Source organism: Emys orbicularis, chromosome 4 (genome assembly GCF_028017835.1).
Source record: "Emys orbicularis isolate rEmyOrb1 chromosome 4, rEmyOrb1.hap1, whole genome shotgun sequence".
Lineage (NCBI taxonomy): Eukaryota > Metazoa > Chordata > Testudines > Emydidae > Emys > Emys orbicularis.
The window spans coordinates 132,125,802-132,151,060 of record NC_088686.1 but is presented as its reverse complement, the minus strand read 5'-3'; the positions used below and the strand labels follow the sequence as shown (position 1 = coordinate 132,151,060).

General features: G+C 45.8%; 1 protein-coding gene across 1 annotated transcript in view; it reads right to left on the bottom strand.

The window, feature by feature from the left end:
• ARL8A (ADP ribosylation factor like GTPase 8A) overlaps positions 1-21,869 on the bottom strand; it is a 39,125-nt gene extending 17,256 nt beyond the window's left edge. The window contains exon 1 of the mRNA XM_065403683.1: positions 21,716-21,869. Coding sequence (XP_065259755.1) covers positions 21,716-21,838 — 123 coding nt within the window. The 5' untranslated portion in view covers positions 21,839-21,869. The remainder of the gene's footprint in view (positions 1-21,715) is intronic.
• Between the last annotated feature and the right edge of the window lie 3,390 nt (positions 21,870-25,259).

Below are 25,259 nucleotides of genomic sequence, written 5' to 3'. Positions count from 1 at the left end.
GAGCATCTGGCCTCCAGTCTCTACTTCGTGGGCTCGTCTGCACTAGGGATGTAAAATAGTAAATGGTTAACCGATAAGACTAATGCTTATCGGTTAACCCGCACTAACAGTTAACCCCAGCCACGCCGGCCGGAGCAGCCCCAGCCGCACGGTATCAAGGTATAACTTCCACACATCACGTGTTTTGGCCGGGAATTTCCTTTTTTTTTTAAAAAGGAGAACTAATCCTTGTAAAGAGATTACTACTTCTTCCTAACCCTTTTAAGAATTGTTGCATTTTTAAAAACCACCACCTCTTACTGCCTTACACACTTGGGGTACGTCTATACTTACCTCCGGGTCCGGCGGTAAACAATCGATCTTCTGGGATCGATTTATCGCGTCTTGTCTAGACGCGATAAATCGATCCCGGAAGTGCTCGCCGTTGACGCCGGTACTCCTGCTCCGCGAGCGGAGTACGTGGAGTCGACGGGGGAGCCTGCCTGCCGCGTGTGGACCCGCGGTAAGTTCGAACTAAGATACTTCGACTTCAGCTACGTTATTCACATAGCTGAAGTTGCGTATCTTAGTTCGAAGTGGGGGGTTAGTGTAGACCAGCCCTTAGTTACAAGCCAACACCTCTAACTTGTCTTTAAATATCAGGGACTCTCAAATTTCAGGGGTGAACATACCCTAATAGCAAGCAGCAGCTAGAGTAACTACCTGCTTAGGGCATCTAATCCCGAGCATGCAAAAATGAACAGTCTGGGCTGGAGGGCATGTGAAAGGTCATCAGGTGCTCCTCTGCCACAGAACTTGGAAATTCTGCAAAGCAGCAACTCCGACTGCAGCCCTGGTCCTGGACATCTAATACATTCATCACAAGTCCTGGCACTGGTGGCTGGCTCTGCTTCTACAGAGTTTACCAACAACAGGCAGGGCAGACTCTTTGGGGATTCTATACAAGTTTACAAAGGAAAGATGGTCTTGTGGTTAAGGCACTGCATTTGGACTCTGGATATCTGGATTCAATCCCTGCATCTGACAACTCCTTACATAACCTGGGACAAGTCACTTTATTTCTCTGCCTTATTGGTAAAGGGGGGGGGGGGATGATACTTTTTTCCTCTCCCGCTCTCTGTCTGTCTTGTCTATTTAGATTTTAAACTCCTCAGGGCAGGGACTGTCTCTGACTATGCCCAGCCTCATCTCTGTTGGGGTCTCAACATGCTACTTCCATAGCTAAGACTTTCTCTGCTTCTGCAGCCTACTGTTATTATAAATAATGCAGTCTGCAGAAGGAGTAATGGCCTTGGCTAAGGCAGTTCTCTGATCCTGAGGAATTTATAAAATCCACATGCTTCCCGGACCCATTCCGTCTCTGTGCTCCTAAAGAATTTATAACCCCCACATAATCTTAGCAAGGAATCCTGCTGACCTCATACACTCTACACTGCTCCAAGTTCTCATAAAATAAAGACATAGTGAAAGGCTCCAAAGTTAATCCACCTAATTCACCATGAAAGCTACAATTTCTATTGCCTATGCCATTCTTGGCATCCTAAGATTGCAAGCAAGGAATCCAATCAGTGCCAGTTATGGGAATAGTTTCTGTGATCTAGGAACTGGACTAAGACCAAATGCATTTCAGAGAGGGGCCACCGCATGGTAACTTTTAATCATGGCTGACCTAGCCTAGACTTGCTCAACATAGAGGTGGTGAAAGAGTATGTATATCCCTTCATCAGCCCCCCCCCCAGGTAAGGGGGAAGGGATAGCTCAGTGGTTTGAGCATTGGCCTGCTAAACCCAGGGTTGTGAGTTCAATCCCTGAGGGGGGCCACTTAGGGATCTGGGACACAATCAGTACTTGGTCCTGCTAGTGAAGGCAGGGGGCTGGACCCTATGACCTTTCGGGTCCCTTCCAGCTCTATGAGATATACCTCTAACCCAGTCCTCACCATGGATGTACTACTGACTCTGATCCCCTCCTGCCCTGCATCACGTATTACAAAGCAGCAGAGGCAAGTTTCTGCAGAAATCCTGCTCTTAACATTCTAGCACAAAGAAGTGTAGAGTGTTACCGCACTCTTCCCCTCTTATGAGGGGTGGTTTTGTCTAAGGGCTTGGCTACACTGGTGCTGTACAGCGCTGCAACTTGCTGCGCTCGGGGGTGTGAAAACCCCCCTTCCCCCCCCCCCCCCGAGTACAGCGCTGTAAAGCGCCAGTGTAATCAGAGCCTGCAGCGCTGCAAGCTATTCCCCTCAGAGAGGTGGAGTACATACAGCGCTGCGAGAGAGCGCTGGCGGCGCGACTACACTCGCGCTTCACAGCACTGCCGCGGCAGCGCTGGGAAGTCCCGAGTGTAGCCAAGGCCTTAGGGCTTGTCTACACTGGCACTTTACAACACTGCAACTTTCTCACTTAGGGGTGTGAAAAAACACCCCCCGAGCGCTGTAAATGCCAGTGCAGACAGTGCTCCCAGTGCTAGTAGCTATTCCCCTCGCAGAGGTGGTTTTTTTTACTATGCCGCGACTACACAAGCCACAGCAGCATATTAAAGTTACTAGTGAAGACGTGCCCTTAGTGTGCAAGCTCGTGGGAGCAGGGACGATACTGTTGGTGTGTCAAGCACTATACATGTGGACAGGACTAGGTCAATGTTCTTGGTTTTTTAAAATTATGGATCAAGCAGTGTAGAACTGTCCAAGATTTCAGAAATTGTCAGTAGGAACCTGGTTAAGATCCTGTTTTGTAGGACAGCAATAAAATGGGCACTATTTTGGATATCCTTCAACCTTGAAGGGCAATCTGTAAACACTGCCTATGTTAAGATGGCACTACCTTTTCCCCACAGATCTGCTCCCCATGAGTACTCCGCCTTAGATCTGGGTTGAATTAATGGAAACCGTTAGGCATTTTCCTCATTTAGGAAGATATAACTGAACTGCGTTCATTTGACCCTATTTCCTCTGCATTTATGTCCATATAATTCACTTGTCATTGTTGTGGGGTAAATGAGGTCAAGCCAGTCTTGCTAGATGTGCTCGCTGCCGCTACCCAAGTCATGCTCAGTTGAAGCGGATTTCTACAAATGGAGGGTTTAGCATCCCTGATGAAAGGAGAGCTCCTTTGTACAAATGGGAAAGAATGATTCCTAGGACAGTATTGCTCTAGCGTGCATGTTTACATGTTACTCAATGAAGTATTAAGGGGGAGGGGGCAGAGAAGAGAAGAATCCATATAAGATTAGAACAATTCCAGTCTTAAAGGGAGCTGCATGGCTGGTTGGGGGAGGGGGGAGAAATCAACAACTAACAATAGCCTCTAAAAAACGGCCTTGTGTCAAGGAGGTTGGAGGGCTTTAGATTTCCATAAACACCCCAGGGCTATTACAGCACAGAGCCAAGCCAACAGAACCAGGAGAGACCTTTCTGGGTAGAACCTGAGGGAAGCTCAAGCGGGGGCGGGGAGGGAGAAAACTACCCCAAATATGGGACATCTCTCTACTCTTTAGAAATGAGTGCAGACAAGCCTATTCGGGGAAGTGCAGGCTTTCATTTTGCTTTCACTGGGGATGTGTGCAGGAGGATATGTCCCCTATATACTCACCCAGGCTGGTGGGGGAGCATAGACCAAAATCTGGGAAGACTCTAAATATTTTTACCCAATCTCTCTCCCCTGCCACCCCTACTGAGTCTTTACTCTATGCCCATTCATACACCCTGTCTACACTTAAAAAAAATTACATCTGCACAGCCACATGATGTAGTTACACCAATGTCAATATCCTTAATGCAGACAGGCCCTAAGACAAAAAGTGACCCATCATCATGAGGTTTACAGGCAGACAGCACCAGTGCCTCTTCTGGTGCTCACCACTTTGTCAGGCTGCTGCATGAAATTAAGAAGATTCCTGTCTGTTTATCTACTCCTATTCAAAACCCTGTGCTCAGCAGTGAAAGTGTCAAAAATAATGCCAGTTTCGTACTATTGGTTGGGAACTCCCCAATCAGGGGCAGAGGCAGGGCACTGGAGAGAAGGATGGCAAAACAGCCATGGGAAGGACAGAAAGGGATGGAGACCTTTTCCCTCCCACCTCACAAACATTCAGGCAGCAGAGTGAGGCTATTGGATGGCGTTTCAAATTTATCAGACACTGACTAACCTGAGGATGATATTCATAGATTCATAGATTCTAGGACTGGAAGGGACCTCGAGAGGTCATCGAGTCCAGTCCCCTGCCCGCATGGCAGGGCCAAATACTGTCTAGACCATCCCTGATAGACATTTATCTAACCTACTCTTAAATATCTCCAGAGATGGAGATTCCACAACCTCCCTAGGCAATTTATTCCAGTGTTTAACCACTCTGACAGTTAGGAACTTTTTCCTAATGTTCAATCTAGACCTCCCTTGCTGCAGTTTAAGCCCATTGCTTCTTGTTCTACCCTTAGAGGCTAAGGTGAACAAGTTTTCTCCCTCCTCCTTATGACACCCTTTTAGATACCTGAAAACTGCTATCATGTCCCCTCTCAGTCTTCTCTTTTCCAAACTAAACAAACCCAGTTCTTCCAGCCTTCCTTCATAGGTCATGTTCTCAAGACCTTTAATCATTCTTGTTGCTCTTCTCTGGACCCTTTCCAATTTCTCCACATCTTTCTTGAAATGCGGTGCCCAAAACTGGACACAATACTCCAGCTGAGGCCTAACCAGAGCAGAGTAGAGCGGAAGAATGACTTCTCGTGTCTTGCTCACAACGCACCTGTTAATACATCCCAGAATCATGTTTGCTTTTTTTGCAACAGCATCACACTGTTGACTCATATTTAGCTTGTGGTCCACTATAACCCCTAGATCCCTTTCTGCCGTACTCCTTCCTAGACAGTCTCTTCCCATTCTGTATGTGTGAAACTGATTTTTTCTTCCTAAGTGGAGCACTTTGCATTTGTCTTTGTTAAACTTCATCCTGTTTAACTCAGACCATTTCTCCAATTTGTCCAGATCATTTTGAATTATGACCCTGTCCTCCAAAGCAGTTGCAATCCCCTCCCAGTTTGGTATCATCCGCAAACTTAATAAGCGTACTTTCTATGCCAATATCTAAGTCGTTAATGAAGATATTGAACAGAGCCGGTCCCAAAACAGACCCCTGCGGAACCCCACTCGTTATGCTTTTCCAGCAGGATTGGGAACCATTAATAACAACTCTCTGAGTAGGGTTATCCAGCCAGTTATGCACCCACCTTATAGTAGCCCCATCTAAATTGTATTTGCCTAGTTTATCGATAAGAATATCATGCGAGACCGTATCAAATGCCTTACTAAAGTCTAGGTATACCACATCCACAGCTTCTCCCTTATCCACAAGACTCGTTATCCTATCAAAGAAAGCTATCAGATTGGTTTGACATGATTTGTTCTTTACAAATCCATGCTGGCTGTTCCCTATCACCTTACCACCTTCCAAGTGTTTGCAGATGATTTCCTTAATTACTTGCTCCATTATCTTCCCTGGCACAGAAGTTAAACTAACTGGTCTGTAGTTTCCTGGGTTGTTTTTATTTCCCTTTTTATAGATGGGCACTATATTTGCCCTTTTCCAGTCTTCTGGAATCTCTCCCGTCTCCCATGATTTTCCAAAGATAATAGCTAGAGGCTCAGATACCTCCTCTAGTAGCTCCTTGAGTATTCTAGGATGCATTTCATCAGGCCCTGGTGACTTGCAGGCATCTAACTTTTCTAAGTGATTTTTAACTTGTTCTTTTTTTATTTTATCTGCTAAACCTACCCCCTTCCCATTAGCATTCACTATGTTAGGCATTCCTTCAGACTTCTCGGTGAAGACCGAAACAAAGAAGTCATTAAGCATCTCTGCCATTTCCAAGTTTCCTGTTACTGTTTCTCCCTCTTCACTAAGCAGTGGGCCTACCCTGTCTTTGGTCTTCCTCTTGCTTCTAATGTATTGATAAAAAGTCTTCTTGTTTCCCTTTATTCCCGTAGCTAGTTTGAGCTCATTTTGTGCCTTTGCCTTTCTAATCTTGCCCCTGCATTCCTGTGTTGTTTGCCTATATTCATCCTTTGTAATCTGTCCTAGTTTCCATTTTTTATATGACTCCTTTTTATTTTTTAGATCATGCAAGATCTCGTGGTTAAGCCAAGGTGGTCTTTTGCCACATTTTCTATCTTTCCTAACCAGCGGAATAGCTTGCTTTTGGGCCCTTAATAGTGTCCCTTTGAAAAACTGCCAACTCTCCTCAGTTGTTTTTCCCCTCAGTCTTGATTCCCATGGGACCTTACCTATCAGCTCTCTGAGCTTACCAAAATCCGCCTTCCTGAAATCCATTGTCTCTATTTTGCTGTTCTCCCTTCTACCCTTCCTTAGAATTGCAAACTCTATTATTTCATGATCACTTTCACCCAAGCTGCCTTCTACTTTCAAATTCTCAACGAGTTCCTCCCTATTTGTTAAAATCAAGTCTAGAACAGCTTCCCCCCTAGTAGCTTTTTCAACCTTCTGAAATAAAAAGTTGTCTGCAAAGCAGTGCAAGAACTTGTTGGATAGTCTGTGCCCCGCTGTGTTATTTTCCCAACATATATCCGGATAGTTGAAGTCCCCCATCACCACCAAATCTTGGGCTTTGGATGATTTTGTTAGTTGTTTAAAAAAAGCCTCATCCACCTCTTCCACCTGGTTAGGTGGCCTGTAGTAGACTCCTAGCATGACATCACCCTTGTTTTTTACCCCTTTTAGCCTAACCCAGAGACTCTCAACACTTCCGTCTCCTATGTCCATCTCTACCTCAGTCCAAGTGTGTACATTTTTAATATATAAGGCAACACCTCCTCCCTTTTTCCCCTGTCTATCCTTCCTGAGCAAGCTGTATCCATCCACACCAACATTCCAATCATGTGTATTATCCCACCAAGTTTCAGTGATGCCAACAATGTCATAGTTGTATTTATTTATTAGCACTTCCAGTTCTTCCTGCTTATTACCCATACTTCTCGCATTTGTATATAGGCATCTAAGATACTGGTTTGATCTTTCCTCCCAGTTTTGTCCTGACCCTCCTTTCTCTCTGCCAATATAGCCCACACTCCCTCTCGTTTCCGACCCATCTCCCAGGTCTCCATGTTCCCCACTTACCTGTGGGCTTTGCTCACCTGTCCCCGTTGAACCTAGTTTAAAGCCCATGAAAGATGAAGTGAAGTCCTGAAGCAGCATCCAGTGGTAGGTTTCCAGCAGCTGGGAGACTGGACTGGAATTCTCAATATGACATTGCCCAGGGATCTCATTGGCAGAGACACCCCCTCCCTTCATATTAATCTCTGTCTAGGACACGGGTTCTCAGAACAATTTTTTTTGGTGTCCTCAGAGTGTGGGCACCAACCCGTGCTGGCAGCCACTCTGAAATTTTTTCCAAACACGAGCCCCACTGCCCCGGGCTGAAGCCCAGAGCCCGAGCCGAAGCCCAGAGCCCGAAGCCCGCTGAGCGCACACACCGGCCCCAGAGGTGCTGCCCAGAGCCCCCAGGAGGATGTGTGGTGCAGGCTGCTGATCCCCTGCTGGCAATGCCAGCAAACACAAAGGAAGCCAGGAGCAACAGCTGGGTGCTTTTGCCCCCCAACTCCATCGCCACCCAGGAGGCTGTCCTGGCTGCAGAAAACCTCCCCAGCGGCCGCATTTGAGAAACGCTGGTGTCTGAAAACAAAGGGCTTGTCTGCAGCACTGTTAATTGCCAGTGTAACTTTCTCGCTCAAGAGTGTGAAAAAAAACCCTCCCTGAGCGCAGCAAGTTTCAGCGCTGTAAAGCGCCAGTGTAGACAGTGCACCTGCGCTGGTAGCTATGCCCCTCGTGGAGATGGGTTTTTTAAGAGCGCTGGGAGAGCTCTCTCCTAGCGCTGCACCGCGACCACACAAGGCATGTTAAAGCGCTGCCGCGGCAGCGCTTTAGCATTGCCAGTGTAAACTAACCCTTACTGAGAGTCTTAACTAAGTTGTTACTTTGCAGGCACTTGCGCTTATATTAAGTTTTACATTTTTTTTCTTTTTTAAAGAATGGGAGGAGTTTGGGGAAGGTAAGTGAGCAGTCAGGGCTGAGTTTGTGTAGTCGATAAGTATACCTATTTGAGGCTGTACCCAAGGCATCCAGACAATGTCAAGCCCAGCCCCTAGCTGGTGCAAAAGCTGGGAATCAAGACCTTGAGAAGGTAGGAGTGATGGTTATTGAGACTCTAAGCTCTTAAGGTCTAAGCTCTATTAGTCTGCAGACATCTAACATACTTTTGGCACTATTGTACATAAAAATAGTCTCCCTTCTTTAAGACTACTTCTTTCAAATGAGACCACATATATGAAAGGAGGAAAGCCCCTCCAGCTGACACCCACTAGGCAAACACAGCCAAAGATCAAAACCACTCCAATTTAAAAACAAAAAACACTCCACCAGTAGAATTCTACAAAAACAATTATTGTAACATCCACTTGAACAATAGCACTACTGCAGCATTTGGCACCATTACTACAGTACCCTCCTCAAAAGGGCTGAATGTGAGGAGCAAATGGAAGTCAGGCATTTTCTTAAATGCTTTGTCTTTAAACTTTTTTCAAAGCATTCTTCAGTATAAACTTTGTATGTAACGGTGGACAGTGAATATCAGTTTTAACCTTCAATGCTGCAGGCCTGTAAGAAACAAGAACTCACACATGGCTATTGCAGCAAGGATACAACTGCCCACCATCACAGATGGTCTCATGTAACTTAATTATTTTAGTTGTGAAAGCCACAGTTAACGCTGCCACAAAACTCTTACACATACACATGTGTACATGCCTCACTCACTCTTAACATTTCAGCTTCAGCCCAAAGGTGAAGTTTGGGGATGATCCATTCAGCTGATGAGTTATCCAAGTAGGGAAATATGGATTCAGTGGGGGGGGGGGGGGGGGGAGTAAAGCGAAGATTTTTTTAAAATAGACCAATTTTAGTCTTCCAAGCCCATATCTCAGCACTTAAGAGACCTGATTTTCAGAACTGCTGAGCACCCAGCCATTCCCAGAAGATTTCCACCAATAGCAGTTGGTCCAATAAAAGATATCACCTCACCAACCGTGTCATTCCTAGAAGAGCAAGTTGTGAGAGCACCCCGGTATAACCGATAGGCAACAATGTTTGCTCCCTCCTTGTTACAGACACCACTAACCAGCTGTCAATTTACCACCATTTGCCTCCCCTTAGGGAGGCTGAGCTTAGGCAGCTGAGCCCCATTTCTAGGGAGCTGCCTGAGCCTCTCTCCCACTGAGGTGACAGATGCAGTGGTCAAATGATTCACCTGAGGCTGCAGTGAATTACTGACTCAGACAGCATCCTCCTGGCTTCTGTTTCTGTGCTCACATGGTGCCTTTGAAGGTCACCACCTGTGTGAAGCTTAATCAGTTGTGGTCTGACTTGCAACAGATGCTAAACACCTGCAGCTCCTAGAGACTTCCAGTGGAGCTCTGAGTGCTCAGCACTTTGGAAAAAAAAGGACTTCTGCAGACAGCTGAGTTTCATAGCTATTTCTGAAGAGAACAAAAGCATCTATGCAACACATTTGGTATGTGGCGGGTTAAATCTGAAGCAGGATTGAAACCATGCTACCAACATTCTAGGGAACTACACTATAGAAGATCACACCAGAGCCACTGCCCTTAGTGATCCCACGTGACAAGTCCTGGTCAGCTTCACCTTGCTGATCCTGCTGAGGAGGGACGAGAACAATGTGTAGGTGAAGCAAAAGCAGGCTGGGGTACTCCAATACTACAAGACATATCTGGAGTAAAAGAAAGAGGTGTGGATCAGAGTCCCCTTTCCCCTGCTCTGGCTGAAAACTGGCCCCTTTGTTGCTCTTCATTTCTCCAGTGAATGAAACTGACCCAGATGACGTCAGTTACGTGGTCCTCCTGTGCTCAGGAAGCGATATGGAAAGAGGTGGCCTTTAAGGAAGGGAAGGATCACAGGGTGGAGAAAAGAGACCAAGTGAGGAAAAAAGAAGTGAATTACTTTGGCACCAATTGTATCTGAATTTTATTCAGTTACAGATTTAATGGAGCAAGTTGTCTTCAAAAGAAAAACAAAGCCTCCTCAAGGGTTAGAATCACCATTTGAAAAGGGTTAGGATGGAAGAACATAACAAAAACAGCCAGACTGGATCCGACCAATGTCCATCTAGCCCAGTATCCTGTCTTCCGACAGCGGCCAAAAATGAAATCACTAACACTCCCAACTAGAAACGATTTTATTAATCCCTCACCACAAGTTACGGCAGCTTTCCAGGGAGCTTCCATTTTTTAGCCAGCCAGCCTTTTCAAGAGTAACAAGAGCCTTTCAATGTGGTATTTCAGCCAGGTACACACAGACACACCCTGCCACACATCTCGTACAGTGGTCCAACATGGCTCTACTAAAACAAGGTTTTATAACTGGGTTCCAATATGCCTGAGTATAGCACACTTCTCCCTGTACTGGGTGAACAGATTAAAAAAAAAAAAAAAAAACATGCTAGTAAAAACCTGAGATTTACTACAAGACAGTTTACACAGCACTTTTTCTAAAAGCAACTGCTTGGGACCATGGTATGGCTCTATCTGTTTAAAGTGGGTTCAGAGAGAGACTCGGTGGGTGAGGTAATATCTTTTATTGGACCAACTTCTGCTGGCAAGACACATGCTTTTGAGCGTCTCTCGCCAGCAGAAGTTGATCCAATAAAAGATATTCTGTCACCCACCTTGTGTCTCATATACCCTGGGACCAATGCAGCTACAGCACCACTGCATACATAAAACGGTTTCAGAGTTACAAGCTCTGATAGCAGCACTATACAGCGAAAGTCATGGCCTGAGCAGGGTCTCCCTGGGTCTTGGTTTGAGGGGAAGCACGGAAGATGCGTATCATCTGCAAGTATTGACTCCAGTTTAGTCACTAGCTCAGGAGCAGCAACACACCATGGGTCGTAACTTGTCATAAAAGTTCCTAGTCCCAAGGGAAATATAGTCTAGACTGACTGAAGTGAAGGTTTCCGGGGGGGCGGGGGGGGGGAGTGGGGAGTTATTGCCTTACAATATGAAAGAGTAACTGACAGAGATTAGCTGCTTCCTGAGAGGAAAGTTTTCAGCACTGGAGCCAATCATTTCTCCCCTAGACTCCATACCAAGTATTTTCTAGATCCTGCCTTTGAATGAATACCTATTTTAGCCCACCGAATCATGTGACTACGCCTCAGCCAATAACAGAGTTTGTACAGTAACAGTGGCCACCTTCTTGGATTTGGGCAGGTGACAATGTTTCATCTCTGTCCTTCACAGCCACTCTACTGTTTGCATTTGCAAAGGGTCCAGCAAGATCTGGTGTGCAGGGACTATTGAGATCAACGAATTTACTTTTGTACGTTTACTTCTCTCTCCATTCTGGAGGCACTGGGGAGCCCGGGGATCGGTGGGGGGCAAAAGGTGGGTTGCATTAGGTGTGAAATTGATAATCAGTGAATTCCCCTTTAGTTTAAAGGCTGTAAAGATAAATAAAATCAAAGCAGATGTATTTCTTAAATAATCTATAGAAGCTTTAACATTTCTACTTAATGCTATTTCCAGGAAGTGAGGGAAATTAGGAGAGAGGAACATGTTCTGGATACAAGTTGAAAGAGAAAGCCAGCAGATTTAAACCCTACATTTAGCTTCAACATGTAGGTGTCATTTTACAATAAATGGAGTTCTGCTTCAAGTTAATTTGTATTCCTCCCCCCTCTCCCCGTGCTCCACAGAATGAGAAAAATGAGGATGCAAGAGTGAGAGATTGGGCTGATGGGAGGATGTTGGGTCTTGAGAGAATCTGACACAAAGTTGGAGAAGCACTGGGTTACTTTACAGGCAAACGGTGTTCGTTTTCTCAACTGTCTCCCACTTCTTTATATGCCGGTCACAGGTCTTGTCTCTATGCTGAAGAGTTCCATTGTTTGTTTAAATGAGACTTCAAATTTCATTCATTTTCAAGTATCCCTAATTCAAGGCTTTTCAACCTGGGTGGTTGTGGACGAAAGGCGGGAAACCAATCTAGTCCAGCAGGGGACAGAGGAGGAGACAATGCAAGGAAAAGGAAAGAAGGAAAAAAATTGAGGGGACATCAGGAAAAGCTCCTATCCAGCCCTGCCACCAGTACAAATTCATTGTTCGGGCTATGAGTAAATGGCAGGTTGCTCCTGGACAAGTTACTTGCTTACCTTCCTCCCTGCTCTTTTGCAACTTTCAGCTTGCCCATAGGAGCACCTGGAGCCTGACTGCAGAAAGCAGCCAATGGCGCACCGTCCTCGCACACCTGCCCTAGCAGCACATGCTCCCTGATGGAGCAAAAACACATCAGAGCCAGAAGACATTAAAGATCAGATACAGAAGAAAGGAGAAGGGCAGCAAGTGTGTAACTGAAGCATGGAACAAGGGACACTAGAAGAGAGACAAGGAGGCACAAATGCACTGCATGAAAGATTCCAGCAGGTAGCGGTAGAGACCCATGGCCCAAATCCAGCTTGTCACATCCTTATGGCCCTCTTCTGAATCCTTAGTTCAAAATGCAGCACTAATTTCACTGGCCAAGATTACAGCTATTGATGTTTGCACTTTTCTGGGATTTCATAAACAAGTTGGAACTTAGTATCAGCTTTCCTTAATTAAACAATTAAAATATCTCTGTTATTTGTTACTAGTGGGAGAGACTGGGGACTGCCCTCTCAGGGTGTCTCCAGAACAGGATAAAAGGGTTTTTTTCCCTCAGCTAATGTATAAAAAACCCTTTTATCCTACTTGATAGATAACTTTGGATATCAGTGCAGGGAGCTTCCCCCTTCACCCATGAAAAACACAACATCAACAGCCTAGTTCAAGCAAAATGCATTATCTGGGTTCAATTCAAGATCTCGTCTAGACTGCTCAAACTTGCCTATTCCTGGCATTATCCCTGTGCAGTGCTGTGCCAAGGCATAAAAATGAGAAACTGAAAACTTCAGCTGTAGATGCATTGCACATTATTAACCCATCTGAGAACGTGGAGGGTGCATCACTTGGCAATTAGAGAAGGGAGATGTGGACTCAGGAATTCTGGCTTCTATCAGAACTCTGCCACTGACTCACGTAGTGATTGGGTCATTTGAATTCCATGCTTAACATTCCTTTTTGCATAACGAGAATATTATTTATGGGCATTGCAGGGAGCTGGGGAAACTTATTAGCAGACGTCAAATTGGGTGGGCTCACTGCAGCGAGGCAAGACAGTGAATTCAAGCTTTCATTTAAAAAAAGATCACTAGCCACCTGATTGCAAAGATAAGGCTTCAAAATAGGAGCCGATGCAGTTGTCTGATGTCTGCTGATGACCTGGAACAGCAGCTCACAGGTGCAAACTTCCCTTATTCAAATCAAGAAACTGGGGTGTTAATCCTGATGCCTAGTGATGTTTAATATCATTGTTACCTATTCACTCCTTATTAACAGGTTTCAGAGTAGCAGCCGTGTTAGTCTGTATCCGCAAAAAGAACAGGAGTACTTTATTAAAGCACACAAGAAAGAAGGACACAATTTGTGCAGCAGCTCATTTTGTTGTCTGGAACGGCCTGGGGTGCAGTTTGAGGGATTTTTTTTGCAATCTAAAAATCTCAAACATTTAAGGTATTTTGAAGTCTCTGGATACAGCTGAGCAACATTGTTCTTCAAGTGTGGGATCAGGGAAGTTCAGATCTAGGCCTCAACCCACCAGTAATTTATGAAAAGAAAAGATTACACATGATGGGCGACTTACCACAGTCTAAGGCAGGGGTTCTCAAACTTTTGTACTGGTGACCCCTTTCACACAGCAAGCCTCTGAGTGCGACCCCCCCCCTTATAAATTAAATACACTTTTTTATATTTAACATTATTTTAAATGCTGGAGGCGAAGCGGGGTTTGGGGTGGAGGCTGACAGCTCACGACCCCCCTCCCATGTAATAATCTCACGACCCCCTGAGGGGTCACGACCCCCAGTTTGAGAACACCTGGTCTAAGGTGGCTCTACACAGGGTTTCCAGCCACAAGAGAAGGTAACGAACAGCCATTCAAGTGATCCACATGAGTCCATTTGAATGAAAAGAGAGACTATTCAAATGTAGGGAAGTTCTCTGGCCTGTGTTATGTAGGTGGTCAGACTAGACTGGTCCCTGTCTTGCCTTGGAACCTATGACTGAGCCCTGTGGTAAAAATACCAAGCTCCAGATGCTGAAATCCCATCATTCCATGTTGCGTCAATGCTTCTGTGTTCAGCTTCCAGCAGTTTTACTAATCTTCCTCAGAATGGGACACAAAGGATCCTACCTCCACTGGGAAGAAACCATTTGGACAAGATGGAGGCGACAGAACAGAACTATCTAAACAGTCACTTTTTAAAAAAAACAAAACAACAACAGTGTTTGCGCTAGAGATCTCCCTTGGAGGACACATTAATGCAAACTGGAAAATTTCTCAGTCCTTAACTGAAAGGAGGGTTGAAGCTTTAACAAAAAACCCAACCCTTTTTCTTCCAAGTGTGTCTTATGCATTTGAGTTAAGTGTCTTAAAGTCTGAAGACAAGTTAAATCCCCTCTCAATCAAATTTTACTTGTGTATCTATTGCCAAATCTGCTAGTTTTCCAATTGTCCACAGTATCTCCAAGGAAAACAGGGTAGGCAAGACTTGAATTTCTCATGAAAGCCAATCAGAATTTGTTTTGCAAAACCTTTCGGACCTTCTTTACACATACTTCTTTGAACCTCAATTACCACAGACAAGGAAAGACAGTTGGTGTGGCAAAGAACAAGCTATATTTGAAGGTGGACTGCACCCTTCCCACTCCAGACAGGCTAGAACAGGCCTTCTTAACATAACAGGAGCAGCAAACCTTTCACCTGCTGGACACAGAAGACAGCTGGGGAGTTAGTGCCTGCCTCCGTCTCCACCGGCTGGAAGGGAAGACAGCTCCACTCATCTGAGCTGCCACAGAAGACCAACTATGCCTTGAAATCAAACAAGATGCAACTGTTCACTAATGGCTTGCACTGGTGCAGCTGTGCCCCGGACTAAAATCCTAGGGTAGGCAAGGCCTTACAGGGCTTTAGAGCGGAGCCCGGAGCAGCAGAGCTGCAGGTTTTTGCCTGGAGCTGGAGGGGAGCTGGAGCACAGCTCCCAAGCCCCGCTTAGGAAAGCCTAAGGAATGCCTCTTGTCTATCCCCTGCAGTTGCCAATTTGGGAAAATTCTTCAAGGCCTATTCTCCCAAGCAGCTCCATACTCAAGAGCCATTTTGTCATAATCCCTTCTTTACACAGAATTATAACCTTCCAGTATTACAGAATCACAGTACTGACAGTGTAATTAAAAGTTGTGACTAGTTTTCCCACTGTACATCTGATTTAGGTCCTTACTCCACCAGAGAACTTTACATTTCAAATTTCACTTGTGTGGTCTGGATCAGAAGAGATTTTTGGTGATATCTAAGGTGAATCAGACAAGCTGTTTCTGAAGTACAGAGCTTAGAATCATTTTCAAAAACTGAATTACAGCTACTTTCCCACAGCTTTTGTCACACCGTCTCAAACACAGCACGTCCCAGAAATTTCAAATGTGGTTTATTTAGGACTCTAAAAAGGTCAGGTGCTTATTTTTTAAGAGATACTTGCAATGGAATTTGGAATGTCCGAACAACCATTTCAGCCACTTTATTGATTTTGTTAAATGTATGGTGGACTTTAAAAACTCGGCTGGTACACACCTGTAGTGGATAAGCCCGAGTTCAGACAGCTGAACTACTCCACACTAAGGATGTTATAAGCTCCACTGGCATACATGACAGTTTGTAAAGCTGTTCACCAGCAGAGTGCGTAACGGCCTTAAACCAGAGTGTGGAGTATTTGATTTGAATGCTACTACAATAGAACCTCAATGTTATGAACACCTCAGGAATGGAGGTTGTTCTTTCAAAAGTTTACAACTGAACACTGACTTAATACAGCTTTGGAACTTTACCTTGCAGAAAAAAATGTGCTTTTAACCATCTTAATGAAAGAAACACAGAAACAGTTTCCTTACCTTGTCAAATCTTTATTTTTCAAACTCCCCCCCACCTTTTTTTTTAGTAGTTTATGTTTAACACAGTATTGTACTGTATTTGCTTTTTTTGTGCGTCTCTCTGCTGCTGCCTGATTGCACACTTCCAGTACCAAATGAGGTGTGTGGTTGACGGGTGTGTTCATAACTCTGAGGTTCTACTGGATAACACTTTTGCTACATCGAATGATTGCAAAATATAGATAATTATAAAATAGAATAGTCTATAAGTTCCCATATGTTTACTTTATTATACATTATAACAAGCTGCAACGTATGAAGAAGAAAAAAAAACAGACAGAAGTCGGGGGGGGGGACTGGCCATGATAACAGAAAATCAGCACCTTGTGCATACTTGATAATCTCAGCTCATCACTCATGATATACCTGAAACATCCTGATAGGATCTGAATACAGCTCTTCAAGATGGAGGCTAGGAATACAAGGGTCATATAGGGAAACAGAGTTAAGGTTATCAAGTATCAGAGGGGTAGCCGTGTTAGTCTGGATCTGTAAAAAGCGACAAAGAGTCCTGTGGCACCTCATAGACTAACAGACGAATTGGAGCATAAGCTTTCATGGTGAATACTCACTTCGTATGTAAACCTGTCTTTGAATTTCTACTTTAATTCACAAATTTAACAGCATCAAAGATTCTGATCTGAAAAGAACATTGTTTTCCCTCCCAAAAACTCTGTGCCTTTGTCATCACACTGCCATCCCTTCTTTCAGCAATTCTACTCTAACAGCCATTGTTGCTGAGCAAGTTGTTCACCTGTTGGGAGACAAAACCAATCAAAAGATTTTGCCGGCCTCAGGTCTCTACTGCCTACAGGAGGGGTTCTTTCGTTGACCTTGCACTGTCTACACTGGGGGCAAAGTCGGCATAGTTATGTCTCTCGGGACTGTGGATTTTTCGCACCCCCGGAGAGATGTAGCTACTCTGATATAAGTTCCCAGTGCAGACCGCTTCACTGAGGTACTTTCCATCTGGCCTTAGAGGTGAAACTTCATCTTTTTAAAACAACTTTTTAACATATGTTTAGACTTCACTTATAAATGCTTTTGTTTTAGAATGTGTGCAAGATATCGTTTCCTTCTTTTCCTTCTTATCTGGCAAGACACAACCATGGTCAGGAGCATGGGTTTCCCATGACATAACTAAGGCCATAACAAACCCCCAAAACAGAGCTGGAAGGATCTGGGGAGAATAAGAGCGGTAAAGTCATCTTACAGCTCTTGCTCCCTGCTTTGCCATGGTCTAGTGCTGTAACTAGCTATTGGATATAAAGTCAGCCTAAAAGGTTTTTTCAGAGGTTCTGCTCGTTCGAAATTCATGTCTTGTCCAGCCTGTTTTTCCTGGAAGCCGATGAACAACTGGTTGGATAACATCAGATACCAAAACAGAAACCTGACTAACTACTGAGAGGTGAAGAAGTTATTATATTTGGACTGTTTAAAATTGTTTTGTTTACACCTATTTAAAAAGGGACATTTCAACTTAATTACAAAGGTCTGAAATTCTTATTTACTTGCTATTGTTAAAAGTAACTTCTAAGAATCCCATAAGAGAGCACAGAAATGGTGCTGTCAAATAGGGAACCTATGTTATCAGTTTTCCTGATTGTGTGGGTAAATATTTTATATTTAAACATGACACTTTAAGACCACAAACCTTAGCAGGGGGACTCAAGGACAAGTGTAGCCTCAAATTATTTTTAATTCATGTTTTTTTCAAAAACAAGCCCGAGTAGATTTCAAGTTGACAATGTCCCTTTAACTCTAATGCCTGAATAATAATTTGTAGAATGGGTAATTTTGTTAAAGATCCAATACCCCATTCCCTTCAGTTAAGAATTGAGAGCGCTCCCAAACCAGAGGTGACCGCCACCAAAACAGAGAGGACTAGACTTGACATTCCTAATATTTCTAAAATTAAACAGAAACATTTACATTTTAAAGCTTTCTTTATGCATCACAACCCCAACTCCTCTCTCTTCAGTTCACCTTTAGCATCAGACAAATAATTGGACTCATTTTCAGAAGGAGAAGTATTTGGTGCTTACAGCGTAAGGTAGCTCTGATGTGGACACCACCACAATATTGGGCAGGAACTGGTCTGAGTCACAGTATTCTGTTTCTGCACTCCCAGTGTCAAGGGAGACGCCCCTCCTCTGTATGATGGCTGCTAAGGGCAAGGGGGCTTGGAAATGGCTATAACATGCAAATAAAATGTTTCTGTGATTGCTAGAGAAGGTTTCTGAACTATGTACTGGAGAGAGGACCGAACAAGCATGTTTTTTGGGTATTGCTGGTGCAGTTACAGTCTTTCGGGAATAAACAATGTCTATATTGAATGCTTTACAGATTAAAGCTAACTGCCTCAGAAAAACACATGTGGCACAGGCCATAAAGGAAGTAGTAAGCAGACACTCCAGAGGTACTGCTGCATTTGCAAGAGATCCAAGTCTATTGGCCTCCTCTCAGCCTAGGACAATGGAGTTCTCAGACATTGTGGCAGCAATAAACTAAGCCTCATCAAGGAGGAAAGACACTGCTTTGCTGCTGCCTTTCTAATTCTGACCCCTGACAACCGATCCATGGACTAGTGTTGACTCTGAAAGAAGCCACCGGCTCCCCAAACACAGCACCAAATCCACTCACCTTCTAGAAAAGCTGGAGGAAGAATAAGGGAAATCAAACTGCCCTCTCCAAAATAAAGCACTGGGGGAATCAAACATAGCAAGGGCAAAGCCTAGAGGAAGATGGGGATGCCTTCTTACCAAAACACTATTCACAAGTGCGTGCTTTTGAGAACAATTCCATATGAGCAGCATTCCCACCGCTGACCTTTTCTTCAGCCAAGACTTCCAAAACGTGCTGGTTTGTCTTTGCTCCCAGACGAGTTTTGCTGTTGTACCAGTTTGTGTGGAGCTGCATGGTGCAGCCCGGCAGATCAACTGGCACCGTTTGGGTGATGTTACTCAGAGGAACTAGCAGTGCATCCCTGTGGCCATGTCTGCAGCTGCCCTGCACAACCTGCCTCAGACAAGACAGTCAGAGTTACAGTATTTAAGAACCTAGTCTCATTAATATTACATTACAAGCAAACAGAATTGATAATTTCACTCAAGCTGGTTGTTTACTAAGCCTAACGTAGCTCAGGGGCATGAGACCCTAACAGAAAGGGTCACCATATGCTGCAATGCCCAGGAGGGAAGATGCCAGATGGCCACCTTGGAGACCAAAGGCTTCTGTTTATCCAGTGCAGTGAAAACTCTTCCTCCCTACCCCAGTGATTCATCCCGGGCATAGAAAGGACCGTTTCTACACGAAAAGGGGACTCAAGCCCTCTGGCCAATCAGTCTTTGGCTATGTTGGCTGCCAACAAGAATGCCAATTTAAGGGTGTCTGCTAGGAAGTGAACAAGACCACCAACTAACGCCAGATAGCAGCAACTTTAAATTGCTACCACTGACCTGGGAAGAGGACCAAACCAATAACAAGAAGTGAAAGCTTCCACTCCCCATTCACAATTCTTTATACCACCTAGACTTTGGCATTTCCAGTCATTTCAGCTAATGTTACATCATGAACTACAAGGTAGTACAACTGCATTACTATAAGGTATTTCCCTCCAACCTCAATTAATATCACAAGGCCCCGGACGGCATGATACACAGTCAGCGAAAATAGGGAGTGGGTTGTGAACCCTGATGGCAGACTATCTAGAGAGAGTGGGTGTTTGGTTACTGAGATCAAGAGGGTGCACTGATCGAGACCCACAGAAGGTACCATGCGTCAGGCCCACAGCTCTGTCCAGCACACACTGCTAAATCAGTTGCCAATGACAGAGCAGCTCTTCCAAAGAGAAGCCTACAGAAGCCTCCATCTTGCCGTATTGCCAGCTGGTGTTGCTATGGCTTCAGCATACAGAAACAAACAGAATTAAATGAATTAGACAGAATATTTGATGGGCTTACACCTCCCACAAAAAACACTGCAACACTGCATTTAGAGACATCATGAATGTTACCCCTACCCTTAGCCACCAACAAAAGGCTATGAAGGACCCCCTAAATACCTTGCTCAGGATTGCATTACAAACCTGCAGTTCCTCTATGTGGCACTCCATCAAACCATACTGAAATCGCCATGACTTATTTCAACTGGCTAAAAAACCTCTTTGAAGTAGTGCATGACTAGTGTTATTTATAAACTTATCTGCAACAGGAAATATTCTATAGCGTGAATCCCCTTTGACAATGAAATAAAACAGGCAGCCACAACAAAGCAAGCTACCAGCCAAGAAAATCCAGATTCTGGTTCTGCCCCTAGCTATCCCCATCTCCAGCCAGGTGGGAGGAAAGGATTTTGATAGAGGATGGGTTCAGACTTCTGAAAGATATGGGGAGGGAAACAGGCTGGCCCAGCCACTTCAGTCGCTTCTACCTTCCTCTGCTGACAAAACTACTTAGCATTCTGAGGAGGCACCTTGTGATTCTGGCCTGTGCCATGCTGCAATCCTCTTTCCAGGAAGGAAGATGGGACAGGCTCCAGTTTAAACAAAACAATCAAACCCTACAGATTATTTCATATTAAATCAATAGCATAACCCGCTATATTCTATAGGTTTCATCCTGATAGTTTAAATATGCACATACAGTATATCCATATTCCCTATCCATTTAGTTACCCACGTGCTGTCAAACGCTTTATTCTCCTTCCTAAAATGCACGCTCTGAAGCCATTACTGCAGACTACACAGAAAACAAGCACCCAGGCCTGAATAAATCAGATCTTTCCATCTGGGAAATTCCCCTGTTATGAGGATTTTGCTGCTTTCCTCGGACTCTGTATTGCAAAATTAGCCACAAAAAACAAACACTACCCACAGCAAAACTACACCCACCCTGAAGAGCCAGCAAAGTCCCCTGCTAAGGACGGTATTGATCAGAGAGGATGGAGATGAAATTACCATCCATCATAGGGGATGAGACAGTCTTCCTCCCCACCCCACCGCCCAGGGCTGTATCTCTGGGTAGGCTGTCACCCCCACCCCCCAAAAAGCATCCAAAGCAACACCCAGCCGGGTGACACACCACGATGCCCCCACACAGCCCAGGGGCACCAGCCCAGCAGAGATGTTTTTTCCCCAGCGCACACACTTTGCACAAATGCTAAAGCCCTGCCGCCCCCCCCCCCGGCAACCCCACTCCCCCCAGGTGGGCAGGCAGACCCCCTGCGCCCCTCAGACACACAACCCCCCCCAGGCAGCCCCTCCCATCTCCCCAGCAACCCCCCCCCCAGGCAGCCCCCTCACACACACAAATCCCCCCCCCCCAGGCAGCCCCTCCCGTCTCCCCAGCAACCCCCCGCCCAGACAGGCCGCCCCCTCAGATTGGCACCCCCCCAGGCAAGCCCCTTCCCCCCAGGCAGGCCCTTCAGACACACAAATCCCCCCCCAAGGCAGGCAGCCCCCCCGGCAGGCCCCTCACACACACAAATCCCCCCCGCCGGCAGCGGCGGCCTGTGGGCCGGAGCCAGCAGGGCGGTTGTCCCCGCGCGGCGGGACCGGGCCGGGCCGGGCCGCTCACCGCGATCACGTTGACGAAGGTGGTCTTGCCCGAGTACTGCAGCCCCACCAGGGTGAGCTCCATCTCCTCCTTCCAGAACAGCGCCCGGAACCAGTCCAGCAGCTTGGTAAACAGCGCCAGCATGCTGCCCCCTGCGCCGCCCGCCGCCCGGCTCCGCTCGGCTCGCTCTGGGTGGGGCCGCTCCGCGCGCCTCCGGCCCGGCCCGGCGAGGAGACTCCGGGCCCCGCCGCCACCGCCCCCTGCCGGCCGGGAGGCCCCGCTGCGCGCAGGCGGCCGGGCCACGTCCCCCAGCCCAGCCCCCTCCGTGGGCCGGGCCTAGCCCTCCCCCCAACGCCGGGGCTTAACCCCTCCGCGGGCCGGGCTTGCCTCCAGGGCCTGCCTCTCCGCCACAGCCCGGACCGGGCCTGCCTCCGGCTCCGACCGCGCCCCGGACCGGGCCGCCCCCCAGAGCTATGCTTACCCCCCCCCCATATGGGGTCTACCCCGCCCATCCCGGGGTCTACCCCCCCCCCCCAGTGACCCAAGGTCTAACTCCTTCCCCACATAGCTTAGGCCTACCCCCACCCACGGACCTACCCCGCTTCAGGTAACCAAGCTTTGCTTACAGAAGATGTCACTATATTGCCTTTAGTTAAGGTGCCCAGTGTCCTCCAGGGCTTGGGCTCTGATGCATTACAGCCTAGCAGCCTTATTAAATGAGAATCTCTGCACAGGTAACCGAAGAGGTGAGTTGGCTGTTGAATATCAGCTGTATGACCCGCCCCACCTAAGCCAACCTCCCTGAGGAAATAAAAGGAGAAAGCATTTAAACGGGCTGGGGCCTCTGAGTTAGTAACTTCAGCCCTCCTCAGTCTCAGCGTGTGTCAACTTCTGCAGAGGGATCAGACCTGTCTGAGGCTGATTTTAGTTTAGTTTTATTAGCTGCCCAGTCAGGCAGCAGTAAGAGGTGATCCATTTCCACAGTGCCTCTAATGACTAAGGCAAAGGGACTGGGAGTCAGACTTGGCTTGTATTCCCACTGTCTGCCTGTGTGACCTGGGGCAAGTCATTTCCCTCTGCCTCATTTTCCCCGTCTGTAAAGTGCTTTGAGATCTATGGATGAAAAACTAGAGCTATCTAGAACTATAAAAGCTAAGACCAAGATGTTTAGAAGTGCCAAGTGATTTGAGACACTTCAGAGGGGCCTGGTTTTCAGAGAGTGGGTGCTCAAAACCACCCCACCCCTTGTAACACTGAAATGGAGGCACCCAAATCTCCAGTCAGTTTTGGGAAATTGAGCCAGGTATTTATTACCCCCCCTACAAGGCTGTGGGATGTTAAACTACTTCTGCAATCCAGATCAGTGTGGGGAGTGATCTCAGTAATCTCTCTGCTGTACTTCATAAGGGTGTTGTGATTCTGAGCACTTTGCAAACATTCAGTGAACCTCAATGCAAGGTGCTCGAGAAGTGCAGACTTTGTCACTTAGCTTTCATATAGTAACAACCTTGGCTCACACTTAGGCTGAATTTGAGCTGATCCCTGAGAGACTATCTCCTTACACTATTCTGAGCCCACAAGGGGCATGTAAGATGAACAGGAATCATTTGAGCAGAAGCTCCTTTACTACTGAAAGACAAGTGTGTAGTCACTGAAAGTAAAGAAACGTAGTTGTCAGTATTTGCATCACAGTGCAGATTCTAAAGTGCCTGCTATAGTTAAAGGTTAAAAACAATTTCCATTATGTAGTGTCAGTCACTATGAAGCTGCCTTTGTTTTCTGAGACAACAGCCATTTTGTTTTCAGAATTGCTGCAGCCAGTGAAAGGAGGAAATTCCTGCTCTCTTTCATGGAGACTTTAAAGAAGTAATTTTGGGCTGAAAGCATAGGATTGCTTTTTTGACTACAACACTGTAGCTCCTTTGCATGCTATGGAAAAAGCCACACATTTTGGCCAAAGTTTCCCAGTGAGAGTTTCTGCCTGAAGAGGAACTTATTTTTGGAAGGAGTTAGAAAAGATTTTGCTCACCTCTTAAATGAGCATGTGCAGCATAGGGTCCATCTCTGTACCAAATTTCAGATTCCATACCCCAAATCACAATGACACTAGGGCTGTTTTAAAAAAAAAGATTACCAAGATTGTTACAATGGCAAAGTGTATCATTCTTCAGACCCACAGGTGGTCCATATGTTACATTACACATTTTTGGGTGATTTTCAAGACCAACCCACCCCTTGTAACACTGAAACAAACATGCAAAATTAAGGACCTCCTCCCAGCCCCTAATACATTATGTAATTTGTGGACAGCCCTCCACCCCGCTGCTTTGTACTTTAAGCCAGCTGGACAGTTTTGCTCAAATAAAAACAAATCCCCAGGCAAAGACCTGGAATATTTTATCCTGTAAGGTGAAAGTTTAACAGCAAGCAAATGAAAGAGACCCTTTGAAATGAAAACACTTTTGCAACCGTAACTGCTGGGGTTGCTAGACACATCAGTTATAGACCAGCTCTCTGCTGTGTCTTCCTGGTCATGATGGTTAATTCTTTTGTCCCATCCTCCATTTCTCTATTCAGCTCACTCTCCTGTCCCTGGCGATGTTCTTGTTGCATGCTGTGCCTTGCCCCCTGCTAACCTCCCCATCTCACCCTCTACCTCCCAAAAATGGAAGTGCACACAGACACTGTACGCCACTTCAGTTTTCTCAGTCTCTTTCCAACCGACACAGAACCTTTTGGGTTCCAACTTTTCATCCCTTTCCCTGGTAAATAAGTGTGGCCCAGAACATCCCAGTCAACTTCTACCAGCTGGTAGAAGTTTTTATTACAAATGTAGCTCATCTCCTGGTTACTGAATTGTTTGTGAACTGGTCCCGATTTCTGCAAATATTCAGTGATTGCAGCATAGTTTAAAGGTTTTTTCCAACCTATTAGCTGATTCCCTGGTCTATGATGGGGACATATATTGCCTTTTGGCTAAAAGACCCATTCCCCATCTCTCCACCCCTTGAACTTAGACTAGATTTGTTTTGTTAAGATAAAAAAGCAGCAAACAGATTCTTCCATTATCCCTGATAAAATACAACTCATTAGGCATGTAACCCACATGAATCTGCACACTGTACTGACCCACAACTGCATACGATACCACACTGACTATACCCAGGGTGAGCAAAGATTAGAATTCAGGCTTCACATATTCAGACCTTTACCCAATAAATGCATGGGGCATTATCGTTTAGCCAGCCAGTTCACAATGGTTGAAATTCATCCCATACAGAAGGCCAGAACAAGGGTTATCAACCATTTAAATCCCAATTAAGCTCTCAAAATACTGTACTTACATGGAACTTTATGTATTGCCTAAGCCTTGTGCTAACCCTCTACCAAGGAGTGAATTTTGCCCTCCAGGTGCAGACAGCTGATTCAAGTCTGTCCACCTATACAAGCAGCACTGCATGAGTGTTCTTTGCCTCACTCCTTTTCCCATTGCTAGCCAGCCATCTCAACCATGAGACTACTCATGCCAGTTTGCTTGCAGGTTCCATTGTTAGGTCAGTCTCCG